This window comes from Anabas testudineus, chromosome 15, assembly GCF_900324465.2.
Source record: "Anabas testudineus chromosome 15, fAnaTes1.2, whole genome shotgun sequence".
In the NCBI taxonomy this organism is placed as follows: Eukaryota; Metazoa; Chordata; class Actinopteri; order Anabantiformes; family Anabantidae; genus Anabas; species Anabas testudineus.
The window spans coordinates 12,166,256-12,179,903 of NC_046624.1; the positions used below are offsets into that span (position 1 = coordinate 12,166,256).

Below are 13,648 nucleotides of genomic sequence, written 5' to 3' on the forward strand. Positions count from 1 at the left end.
ACACACACACACACACACACACACACTCAGTGAAATAATCAGGAGAATGGATGAGTCGTGCGGTGTAATGAAGAGCTTTTACATCGTGCTCCCCACACCGTCTGGAGATGTGAGCTATTGTCGATACATGTAAATATTAAATCTTAAATCGAGAATCGATTTATTTCCTCTGAAAAAACTTGACGTCTCCTCCAGAATGCCTCTCTTCCCATTTGTTCTTCTCCTCGCAGTCACACTGGCATGTAATCAGCCACAATAGCTGACATAAATCAAGCGGCGGATTGACAGCGGCTGACAAATAACTGATTGATTGCGGTGGAGCAGAATTGACACTTGACGGAGGGGTGGAGATAGAAATAGAAGGGCGGTGTATATTATACTGAAAACATGTGACATTCACATCCCTCCATCACTACATTGGTCTATTCCTGTCAACGCTTGTCAGTTTGGGGAATTCATGCTGGAGTGGTTGGTTTTATGTTTGCCGGTGGGAAAAAAGTGCCAGTGTTGGACGTGCGTAATACGCGAAGCCTTTGTGCGTCTCTCATGACTGTTGGAGAAGAGCAACGAACGCACTTGTTAGGATATCGACGTGGTTTTGAATCACACAATTTCACTCACAATCTTTATGGATGAATGTTGCAATGATTCAATTGTAAGGTGGCAGTAAAAAAAAAAACAAAAGGTCGGTGCCAGTGTGCACAGAAGCCAGGACCTTGCCAACATAACTTACATTCATTTAATAGCAGATCAATAAAAAATCAATGTGCTGTTGATAATAACAACACACAGGCTTCCAGAAAAGGAGGCGAATAAATTGTCACTTGGATTAACGTCAAACAAACGCAGAAGTTGATTGTATCTTTCACACTGGATACAATTCAGTTGTTAAAGTGCGTAAATTGTGCTTTATAATTGTAATCTGGTTTGTGGAAAGTGGTTCTTTCATTATATTACTGCACACTTCTGTAGCCTGGCGTGCTTAGAACCCGTAGGTCCACATCCAAAAACGGTGTAAGCGTTCCCAGTAACCAAACAATACAAGCCTGTCTCCTCCCCCGAGCTGTCAAAATAGAGGCGCTTACAAAGAGGAGAACGTCACATCCCCTTGACCCTCCAATCACCTCAGGGTCCCATTTGATTGGAAGGCGGCAAAGGCTTTAATCTCGGACTAATTCAGCTGCTTTTGAAGTGAAAATTTCTACCAGTTCGTACTTCGGGAGTACAGAGCGAGGACCTGCAGACAGGCGCACACGAGACGCAGCGCTCATGGTGCAAGACGCAGCCGCGGATCTGCGATAACCTCGCACAGTCTCCTTCCAGCTGCCGCGCCTCGCTCCTCTCCTCGTAACCACCAGGATTACTCACTAATGAGCCGTTTTCACGATTCTTTCTTTCCCCGACAGAGAGGCTCGACGCTTTTTTGAATTGTCTTAATGAATCTGACGAAAGCATCGCCGTTTCATTTCCTGACAATTGGGACATGATCACGTCGCCCTCGGCGTCTGCCCTGAAAAATAGTGATATTTGTGTAGTGTGGGAAAGCAGCAGTTCTCGGAATAGCAGCTCAGCGAGCATCAACAAGCCTTTTCTCCACTCCGTACCTCCAGCTGATCCACTACGGCAAGCGAACCGACTTCCCATCAAGGTTTTGAAAATGCTTACCGCACGGTCTGGACACATTTTGCACCCGGAGTATCTGCAGCCTTTGCCTTCTACCCCGGTTAGCCCCATAGAGGTAAGGAGACGATTTGAACTACTTATCAGTATATTTACAGTCTTATGCGTTTTTAGTTATTGGCTGCGTGACAGCGTTTTTTTTTTTTGTTATCCCGCACTGCAGCGTGTCTGACTGCGATCCCACTGTTTAAAGGTGTAATCTTAAACATCGCAGTTTGTTTTTCTAATCATCACAGCTGTAGTTTTGTCCACGCAGGACGCGCACGTAACGACTCCATGTAGATTTCCGCTTTGAACTGTGCGAAAATATTTCAAAGAAACGGCTCTCTGTGTCTTTATATGTTGTACTAATCAGAAACCAGCCGATATTTATTGTTCATAGCATTTATCAACATCTATTTTTTTTTTTTTTTTTTTGCAGCTAGATGCCAAGAAAAGTCCACTGGCTCTGCTGGCGCAGACCTGCTCTCAGATCGGCAAACCGGACCCACCACCCTCTTCTAAATTATCATCCGTAACATCAAATGGATCTAGTGAGAAGGAATCTAAATCCGGTCCTTTGAAACTGAGCGACATCGGTGTGGATGACAAATCTAGCTTCAAACCTTATTCGAAACCTTCCGATAAGAAGGACTCGTCTTCGGGCGTCTCAAGCGGAGAGAAATCTGGTTTCCGAGTGCCGAGCGCCACCTGCCAGCCGTTCACGCCGCGGACAGGCAGCCCCAACTCCAGCACTTCAGCCTCCCCTATGCCTTCAGAGGGGAAATGTGGGGACAGGGATGAAAAGAAGGAGTCTGATTGTAACAAAAGTGGCTCTACGGACGGGTCTGGCACCACTAGCCACAGCAGAATAAGCGTGAGTTGCGGTGGAATTAACGTGGAGGTCAACCAACACCAGGAGACAACACCTGGCACTAAAGCCACCTCCTCGTCGGAGTCTTCATCTGTAACATCTGTATCCTCCGCATCCGTCCTCGGATCAGGACTCGTGGCGCCAGTTTCTCCTTACAAACCGGGGCAGACGGTTTTCCCTCTGCCTCCTGCTGGTATGACCTACCCGGGTAGCTTGGCTGGGGCCTATGCTGGCTACCCTCAACACTTCCTGCCCCACGGTGGGAGCTTGGTAAACGCACAGCTGGCGAGTTCTCTGGGCTGCAGTAAGGCTGGATCCAGCCCTCTGGCCGGGGCTTCTCCACCGTCCATCATGTCAGCCAGCCTGTGCAGAGACCCTTACTGCCTCAGTTACCACTGTGCCAGTCACTTAGCGGGCACAGCCAGCGCGTCCTGCACGCACGACTCTGCAGCCGCAGCGGCCGCTAACGCGCTCAAGTCCAGCTACCCACTCATGTACCCGACACACCCCATACACGGCGTCCATTCCTCGGCGCCATCATTTAGCGGACACCCTCTGTACCCATACGGGTTCATGCTCCCCAACGACCCTCTCCCACATGTTTGTAACTGGGTGTCGGCAAACGGACCGTGCGACAAGCGTTTCTCCACCTCGGAAGAGCTCCTGAATCACCTGAGGACTCATACTGCTTTTACTGGGGCTGAGAAGTTGATTTCTGGGTATCCGGGGTCTTCTTCACTGGCCAGCGCTGCAGCAGCGGCCATGGCCTGCCATATGCACATGCCACCATCAGGAGCCCCCGGGAGCCCAGGGACTTTGGCTCTAAGGAGCCCGCATCACGCGTTAGGACTCAGCAGCCGCTACCACCCCTACTCCAAAAGTCCCCTGCCAACCCCCGGTGCCCCAGTTCCCGTCCCCGCAGCCACGGGTCCTTACTACTCCCCTTATGCACTGTACGGCCAGAGACTCACCACAGCATCAGCGCTTGGATACCAGTGAACAAACAAACAAACAAAAAAAAAAAAGACTGAGAGGTTTATAGTTCTAAGAATGCAAATATAAAGACTTTTATATTAACAGCGCTAAACTTATGGGCGGGATCCGTGGACTTCAACTGTATTTATTTATATGTCGGCTTAAAAGCAGACGCCAATATCTGCAAATGGAAAAATATTTGAGCAACTCAAAAAGTGCATTATGATGAAAACCGAACTTTCTAAGTAAAGTGAAAACACACATGTTAGAGTACTAATTAAAGTAGGGTTCTTCATTTCGATGTTAATTTGAAATTGCTATGATTGTATTTGTTCTTATTTAATGTCTCATGGAGAAGAAAATAATTTACATGCATGTTTGTTTCTTAAATTTCAAAACTTGTCCACATTTTAAATTGCCGTTATTTTTCAGGTGTACACCTTGGAAAGAGAATTGGTATTTTTTTGTATGTATTCTGGAAAAAATAAGAAACACTCTGTTCCATATCTCCGTGTGCCTCATTTTCTGAACATTATTCAGTTAGAAATGGTGGAATATTTATTTTCCATGTGCATTTATTTAAAAAAAAAAGGGGGGCCTGTTAAATTGGAGAAAATCATTTTCTCCACACAGACATATAGATTGTCTGTCTGTGCTGACAGACTTTTATTTTTAAAGAGTTAATTGCTGACATATGAGGAAAGAAATTCACAACCTGCTCATAATTCGCTATATTTAGAAGCTTTAAACTTTGACTTTAATCAGAGCACACGTGTTATAAAGTTAAAATTTGAATGCAACTTGAAAGAGGTGATTCAGTGTGTGTGTGAGTGTGTGTGTGTGTGTGTGTGTGTGCTTTACAAAGTGAATTTAATTTGCTGGCGGGTCATTTTTTAAAATCTTTTCTTAATCTTTAAAAAACTAATATAATAATTAGTTTGAGGGTTATCAGCTGTAAACTAACCTGTAACTTTACCTGTGTTTGGAGTCATATTTGTAACAAGTCAGGAAAAAAAAAAAAGGTGGATGAGAAAAGTCGATTTTTCTCTTTTAAAAAAAATCACGAGCACAGCTATGTATTTTAATTTGCTCAATTAAAATACCACTAAATGTAGCTGATAGGCTTCAGAGAAAGACTTTCAGGTTTGATGCACTGGGAAATCTTTACAAGCATCTGCGACTTGTGTCTTTTTTTATTTATGAAAAAGCTGCAGGCTGAGCCCGAACCTGTGCTGCTCCATCAGGGAGACATTTCGGCGTGTTTCTATACAAAATTACTGTGGGCTACTTTTTTTTTTTTTTTTTTTTTTTTTGGGACTGCCATCACCAGGATGCTCTTAATTTGCATAAGATAATCTCACCCACCTGTAAATCTAATGTACACAGAATTACATTTTCTATTAAAAATATCTAACTTGTGCGAAGTTGCGGTATTTTTATGCAGCTAATAAAACCCATAGGTCATTGTTTGAATTTGCAAAGGCCAGGCGTATTTTAAAATCCTATTTATACTCGTTAAAATGATAAATAAAAACCACTATGAAGACATTTTCTAATATTTAGCTTTTTCTTTTTCCGTGCGCAGTGGCCGCGCTGGACACGTTGTTCCACAGGATTTTGTTAGTGACGCTCCTGAGAAAAAAAAAAGCTTCATATTTGTCCTTTATCGTCTGTTAATGTATAGAAAACTTTATAAATCAGTATCGGTGCTTGGGTAGATCATTGGATTCACACCCTCGCAATTAATTATCCATACTGTGCAGCTTCAAATAAAACGACCTATTTCCTTTGCGCAGCCTCGCTGTAGTTGACTGTACAGTCCACAACACAAGCTGTCAGTTCTTTTGGACACACTGTTGATCCAGCTGCATCACAGCTTTTATTATGTATTTAGAATACCTCCTCAGCTATGCTGTACCTTGTCTATCGCGCAGCGGTTAGTCAGACGAAACAAACTCCCATAGTGCGCATAGGGCCCACACGCGTCCTAAACTGATGTAATGACGGTGAAAGGGAGCAATTTCCATTTTTACCCACATCATGGTGGCTGTACTCTGAGGTCCCCGATGGAAGGCAATTTATCATGTGCCCCTCCTCCTGGCCCTGTCACTGGAGGAACAGGCAGGCACATGTGTGCATGAATTACCAAGCCTCCCACCTACCCAGCCCTCCCTCTCACCGTGGAGATTTGACACAGAGGAGAGAGAACATGGGGGATTAGAGTGTGCAAGAGCATTAAAGTGAATATTCACTTTGTCCATCAAGGCCTAAGAGGACTTAGGCGTGCATGAAAAAAAATCTACACCAAACTACTGCATAATGCAAAATTTAGAAAGGGAATAATTGAATTATAATAATAAATATAAAAACAGACAGTTATTGGTACAAACCTGCTTTATATGATTTTATGGACTGAGGAGGAATCTTGTTAATCAAATTGAAAGTCTTGTGGGGGTCTTTAGGGGGCACTCAGGTTAATCAGCTGATGTATAAGGGAGGAGAAGTCCCTAATTTGGCCTATTGAACCATAACAGTTATTTGAAGAGTTTTATTATGGGATCAGAGTGTTTCAAAGTGAAAACTGTGCAGAATCTGAAATGAGAAACATGCTCTGATGGAGGCAAAAACTTTACTGTATAACGTCAGGGGGTTTTGGGAGTTGACGCTATAAAGAATTTTAATAGGTGGTGTGTGATGGTCTCACTAAAGGAGGAATAAGGTTAAATATTTTTCTTTAAATATTAGAAAGAAATATTTTCCATTCCACGGTGAAGACAGATGGTCATTCCTCTGCAACGCAGTTACACCTCTGCTTGGTTTGCTTAGTTGATCACCTCAAAAATCAATCAATACATCAATGTTAGGTGACTGTGCTGCAATGCAACATAACTAAATACAGACACCACACTATGAAAACATGTAAACAGCCCTAAAAAATAATAATTAAGAATACACTGCTGTTTCAAAGTTCTGATGAAGACCTGAAGCAGCCATTTTAGATTCTTGGGCCATACTTGCATCCTCAGGGAGAGAGACACTGCAGGAAACCTGGCAGGACATCTGGCAATGGGGGGAGCCCAGGACGTGACTCACACACATAGCCCCATATTCAACCCTGCTGAATTACCACCACTAAAGCTGTCATTAGTGTGTGTGCAGCACAATATAAAGACATGCTGTAGTCTGCAGTGGCAAGTCTATAGTTTGTGTAACAGCTGTGTCAATAGGGGGAAGCTGCTATAATGTCCAGCCCCATGCCAGACATAAGTCAAAGAGCGATTATTATCTTTTATGTATGTGTGGTTGTTTTATCAGGCTGCGGTTACAATATAAAAGCTTTCAGTGGTGAGAAAAAAGAGACCTATCAATAATGGCTTTGCTTGCACTGTGTACTTTATGGGCACTTGTTATTTCTTACTCGCAATTATGTTTTACAAGTATAGATTGCTACTTTTCAAATACATTTTGATTACAACTATACTTCTCAGACACAGCAGCAAATGGTCTTTGTCTGTTACCGTCCGAGCCCCTATGCGTCCCCACCACTGTACAGCACATGTACCTACATTTCAACTACGGCTTCGCACTTCACTGGAACCCTGACTGTCATTATCTCTGTGTGTGATTTATGATGATACGGGCTGTTGAGGTGTCCGCAGATTTGTGACTGTAATGAAGCCATAAAGTGAGCAGCATGAAACAAAGCAGGGACTCAGTGGTCATAAACAGATCCACTCTTTCAGGCAAATTCGTACTAAATCTGCCCATTATCCGGGAGATTAAAAAAAATCAACATTGTCGTTGCTCACGTGTCATATTCATCAACGCTAAAGCACCCTTTTCTGACAGATTGATCCTAGAATGCAGTCCCCAACTGAGAGCTGTAATAGAGGTAATTTGGTTCTCAAAATCTGTGCCAAAGCAGACAGGAATCCCTCCCAGCTCTTCTACGTGTGGTTACCCTCCTCATTGATTTACAAATGTAAAGTGCTCATCCAGGTGATGTGAGAGAAGTGGCAGTGTTGATCTATCTATGCCACTCAGATCTCTAACTAGTGAGACACTTTCTTGTGCTTAGACAGCCTAATTGAGGTCATTTCTGTCTGCTTTGGGATCTACGGTGCGCTGGGGTGTTTTAGTGTTCAGATAATTTGCCCATTTTCTGATTCTGACAAAGAATATTTTATGGAAATGCACCCTTATTCCAGGCACCTTAATGGAGTAGGTTGGAGTAGTATGTGTGCTGATGAGGTTGTTGTCTGTCACTGATAAATGTAAAAAGCAAAGAAAATGTCAGGGATGGGCTTGGCTCCAAAGGGCGCCTCGCCTTCATTTGAAAGCAGCAATGCATAAACACTGCATCTTCGGGGTGTTACGGCACACAATCACAAGGTTATTCTAACAGTTTGAAGCTGTGTGAATACAATGAACCGCTTCTTACTTTGTGTGTCTTTGTGTGCAGCCACTCTGTGGACTATCAAAGACAGAATGATCCAGCATAATTGGAGATAAAGGCATTTGCTTTCCAAGTTGTTTTTTTGACAGGTTGGGGTTTCAGTCTACCACGTAATTGCTGTCTTCTGGTGTTTAATCCTGATGGTGTGTCACCAGCCTTACATGACAGTATGAGTACATGATGTCATTTCCATGGGTGTGGGCCACCAATTACCATGACTCACATGCTTACTGACTACATAAACCCAGGTCTTTGTTGTTCTACTTAGATAAAATGATTGGTCAATACGCTGCCATGTGGCATTTCCTCCACAACATACACATTAATAACTGATCATTTATTTATATTATTTTACACAAAGTAACATCATGTGGCCTCATACGACATATTTTTTATGTTGTACATTTCTACTAGTTTGATAGTGATATAAATAACAGAAAAGTAATTACATTTACATCCATGGTGCTAAAAAAAAGTAGTAATGACACAAGCACAAAGCCGCATGTAAACCATAATGACTTCCTCTATTCTTCTTAAAAGTTCAAATTTACCAAGTGATTGATTAAATTATGTCAAAATACAAACCAAATACTCATGTATGACAACATATTTTGCAGACTTTATTTTCTTTTCTTAATAACTGTCGCAAACACAAAGTAAAAAACATGCTCCATCCTAGTTGATTGCCACCTAAAAATAAAATAGAATAACATAAAAGTAGTTCGAGTATTTGTATGTATTCATACAGTTCTTATATTTAAGTGTGAGTAATTGTTGAATTAGTGTTGAACTCTCTGTTGCAAAAGCCTAACTCATAAAGAATTCAAGGATTCAATATAGTAAAATAATTAAAGATGATTATTGATATTATGTGTCATAAGCACTTGTAATTATTGCTGATGCACCACGTTTGAAGTCTTTTTCGATGCAGTATTTTTTCTACAGTGGAGGTTTGATTTCCACCTCCAACTATGAATAACAGCGCAGCATAGCCTCAACATGTGTTGACTTTGAGGAAGGGTGTGACTGTTTGGCTTTTTGACTTTTTTATTTAGTGGAAAATCTTGCTCCATAGGTTTCACTGTTTCACTGCTTGATTCACCTACGCATAAAAATCGAAGGCTGTATGCAGCAGGTTCAGACACATTCTCAGAGGGATTTTCAAAGCAAATCACAAGCTGAAGTGGGCGTAGATTGAGCCATGTTTAGGGAAAGTGGATACAAGCAAAAGTTATGTTAAAAAAGTTCACATTTTCTACTGTGGTGTCCATGGGGTTTGGTGGATGAGAGGATCGATCGGTCAGTGATATGTGGAGTGGCTAATTTCCCATTCCCTTTTATATTTCCAAAAGGTCCCTCGTTGCACTGTTGCTTTCTACCCTTATTTATCAGCATTCAGGAAGCAAGAGAGCTAAACGATAGTACTACTACCTACTAATGAATCCACATACATAACAGAAGAAACTATTCCATATGCTGTTTTGAGAGATATTCTACCCAAGATAACCAGCGTGTTTGTGCAGTAAGATAAATCATGAAGCAATTGAACTTAAAGGGACTATTTAAGTACATTAATTAATTACAGTATTACAATCTGCTTGCTGGACAAAACAAATGTACATGGCAGAAATTGCAAGAAAGGCACAAGTGAAACAAATTTTGTTAACATCGGCCCAGTTCCATCATTGAGCCATGACAACGACAGACAGAAAAAATATCTTTAAAAAGGGTATTATTATAGCATATGCAGGTGTGCAAGCTTCACTTCAGGATTATATTATAAGAACCTGCATAAATATCTCTTTTAGACATGAAATCTGGAAACAAGGAAAAATAAATCCAATATAACATGTACGTAATTAATCTAAATGCTTGTTAATGGAGTAACTTCTGTTCTAGCTTTGGTAAATGAACGCACACTAAGTAAATATGGGTATCAACTACCACCACTGAACAACTGAGTAGGATTTCCCACCTCAGCAGCTGTCTGGGGAGAAACTGAATCACTCACACCCTGTAAAGAACCATATGGGGGCACTAAGAGCTCTTTGTGTATTGGTGGTACTCCATAGGACCATTATCAAATTTAAAGAACCACTGAAGACCCAGAACTTTCTGTATACATTTGTAAGGAGGTATACATTGTACTCTGATATTCTCCAGAGTTTTCCGGTCGAAGCCAAGTGTGAAAAACAGCAATATATAACTCTTATTTGATTTATGAGAGCTATATTTATCATGTTGATATAAACTATTCAAGTATTACCAGCAAACACATTACTCCAGCAATTCATTCATGTCAGTGGACCAAACAATTCCCTCTCCTCTACAGCAGCAACCAGACCAAACGACTTCTCCCTGCCGGTGCCCATATGACTTTCAATAGAGACTTCTCCAAGGAAATAAGAAAAGAGTGGGACATTTCTCAACTCATCCACATGCAGTAAGTGATGATCCTGCGATGTATCACACATTGATCTGAGGCATTTGGGGGAGCTGAGCGTATTAAGAAGGGAGTGCAGTAGACTAATGGGCCTGACTGGGAGACAAATTGGGCAAGACACACAGCAACACAGCCCCAGGAAATACAGGGGATCATATCACTTTTATTGCTTTAATGCATTTTAGTGTTAACTGCAAAATTGAACCTCAAATTACCTACAATCCATTTGTTTTTTCCCCTTTTTTGTTGTCTTCTGCTCTGCCGAAAGGTGCAGTGAAAACATTGCAGGCAGCCATATGCTGAACAAGCAAGTTTCTGTTTTCCTTTTGAAAAAAGTTGCTTATTTAAAATGAAAGATTATATTAGAGCGTAAAAGTATAGGAAAATCAAACAAGTACCTTTTGTATTCCCTTCCAGATATAATGATTAGAAGGACATTATATTATTGTAAAAAGAAAAAATACTGCCAATTAAACAACATAACAACTGTATTTTTTAAAAGTAATTACATTAAAGAGGGTAAACAAGAAAAGAGAACAATGCAAAAATAGCTATAAATCATTTTTCAGTGTAGGTTTGAATTAGTCATCTTATGTTTTATTTAAATTCTAACTGATCTTGTCATTAAAATGTGTTATGGCACAACTTAGGCAGTGCTGCACAGCACAAGTTAAGCCATACGCTGTAGCTGTGGGATCACACCTGAACCTGAGGCATCTCAAGTTGGTGATAAGACTATTTGTGGATCTCCTACAACTATCCAAATATAACATGTCTTGGGAAGGATAAAGAAGACCTGTATCCTCATTTCCTGTTGACACATATTCAGTGAATCACACAGTTCACCTCTGTATATGCGACAAGGTACCTGTGTTGTCTGAAGCTGTGGACAAAGAGTAAATATCATGCAGTGCGTTTGATGGGAGCAAAGAAGTGTGACCCCTGACCCTCTGTACATTATTTGCAATGATTTGAATTGCATTTGATTTTGCTGAAACTCACAGCAGAGGAGGAACTCAAAAGAACAAACTTAAAGTAACTCATACTGTATAATACACAGTAAACAGCATAGTTTTGTGTGTGTCGCTTGACATACCTCAGAGTTTGGATTTATTCTGCTGTTTTGTGTGACAAGAGATTCTTTCTCCATTATGTGACTTGAGGTTACACAGCTTTTTGAAAGCCAAAAGTGTTGTGACAGTCATTTGCTGAACTGCTCCCCCTATAGACTAACAGTAAGTGAGTAAACTGGAAGTCACAGAACACAAAGGAGCCTGCCAAGTGTTTCTGACATGTAAGTTTACAATAGTTAATTTTCTTTAGCAACGGAAGCTGGCAAATGCAAGCCATCAACCTTGTGGGCTTCGAATATTAAGAGCGAAAGAGCATGCATAGCATGCACGTTGACTCACGGTGCACACCCAGGGAGTCAATCAAAATAAATAAACAGATGAAATCTACTGAAAATGTGAAGACAGAAAAAAAAACTGTCACTGGGATGATTTTCACCAAAGAAAGCAGGAAAGACAACTGAAGGGATCTTTTGAAACCTTAGGTAAATAAGAGGAATCAGGCGTCGAACATCCACGTAATAACTGATGTTATGACTTGGCATTTGCTCTGACATGCATTTGAGACAGGAACATTAAAAGATATCCACTATTTGACAGGTATCACAGTTCCCCGAGGCAAGAAGGATTCTCATTTTGATGAGTGTGTCAGTCACAGTGAAGCCTGTCGACAAGCCAGATCTCAAGCACTGACGTTCAGGAATAACTCTTGCCTAAAAAATTACAAATGGAATATTTGAATAGCTGCATAAAGACAGACTGATTGTGGCTAAACTATGGTAAGTTTAGGGTGTTGAGGTTTTTGCGTTTCTGAAAATACAAATCATGTGAGCAAGATCTTGCTCACACAACCACTAATGCCACAGTGCTCTGCTAATCGTATATTTCTGAACACAGCTTTTGCATTGGAGAGCTTTTCTGGTGCCTCACTCTTTGAAATAACAATGCGGGAAAGGATTGATTTGAAACATAACATAAGCCATCGTTTACAGTGTACATAAGCTCAGCAGTCAGCAATTGTACAAATTCCCCAAATGGATCATTCATAATAAACTTCACTGAATTAGTTGTGACTGGAGTTGACAGGGCTGTGGAGAGATGGTGGACGACAGAGGGCTTTAAATGCCACGCTCAGCGCCAAGTGTGAGTAGTGGCTCTGTATGCATTCATCACTCCAGCATGTGCCATGTTCGGTATGTGACGCTCTACGCTGATTTTCTACCATCTCCCAGCTAAATAATTTACTGGGATATCACTCTCTGTGCTTTTAATGGTTGTTGTATAGACCTGCTTGCCTTTAAAATGGCAAACAGCCATGTGCCTGGATGGATGGGCGACCTCTCAGTACTGATTAATAAGATGCTCGCTACTTCACTGCAAACGGGTCGTCATGTAACGCTGCATATCCAGAGCAGTCGAGGCGAATATGAATATGCTGCGTGCTTTGTGTGCATTCGTGAATAGGCTTCAGTCCAGGCTGGCATAGGTAATGGGAGTGATCTGTGATGTAGTGTGTGTGAAAAATACATCACTTGTAAATTCTGCTGTGCGACTTACATGAGAGTCCTATTGTGAAATATGAATGGGTTTGTTTTCTGGCAAATGTTTGTCGGTCTAAATGCCAGTTCAAAGAAACACAACGCTGGCTCTTTGTGGAGCGGCCGTTCTATTGGTAGACAAACAAAGCCAAACACTATTATTCATCACATTGTCATTTAAACCTCATTTCATGGATGCCGCCAATCAAAAGCCATTGTTCTTTTAAATATTATTCCCTGTTAATGTTTAATGTCTCTGGCGATTCATTCATTGGAGTTGAGCGTATTCTTTTGGAAAAGGAGACGCGATATACAAACAATTAATCATCCAAGTGTTTACTTTCAAGCACCTGTTGATTATGCTCTCGGATAAGGATTGAGCCACCTATTCTTTGATGAATGTGCACTTGTTCAACTCACCAGTGCCTTAATGTTAATTTCATTCACCTTTAGACCAGTTCATTTAAGAGTAAGTTATGGAGGCTCTGCAAGTCACATGAAGATTCATTTTACTTTTCAAGTACTGAAAAGTATTAGAATTGTCTCATGTAGAAGGATACAGAGAATCAGAATGATGATTGTTGCACTCAGATATATGGTTTGACAATTCAGTAATATATTCTGTATCAAACC

General features: G+C 41.2%; 1 protein-coding gene across 1 annotated transcript; it reads left to right on the forward strand.

Annotated features, from left to right (window-relative positions):
- The first annotated feature begins 1,006 nt into the window (after positions 1-1,006).
- znf503 (zinc finger protein 503) lies at positions 1,007-4,014 on the forward strand. The gene is made up of 2 exons (XM_026356981.1): positions 1,007-1,738; positions 2,102-4,014. The coding sequence occupies exons 1-2, from the start codon at positions 1,484-1,486 to the stop codon at positions 3,530-3,532; spliced, it is 1,686 nt and encodes a 561-aa protein (XP_026212766.1). The 5' UTR covers positions 1,007-1,483; the 3' UTR covers positions 3,533-4,014.
- The last annotated feature ends 9,634 nt before the right edge of the window (positions 4,015-13,648 follow it).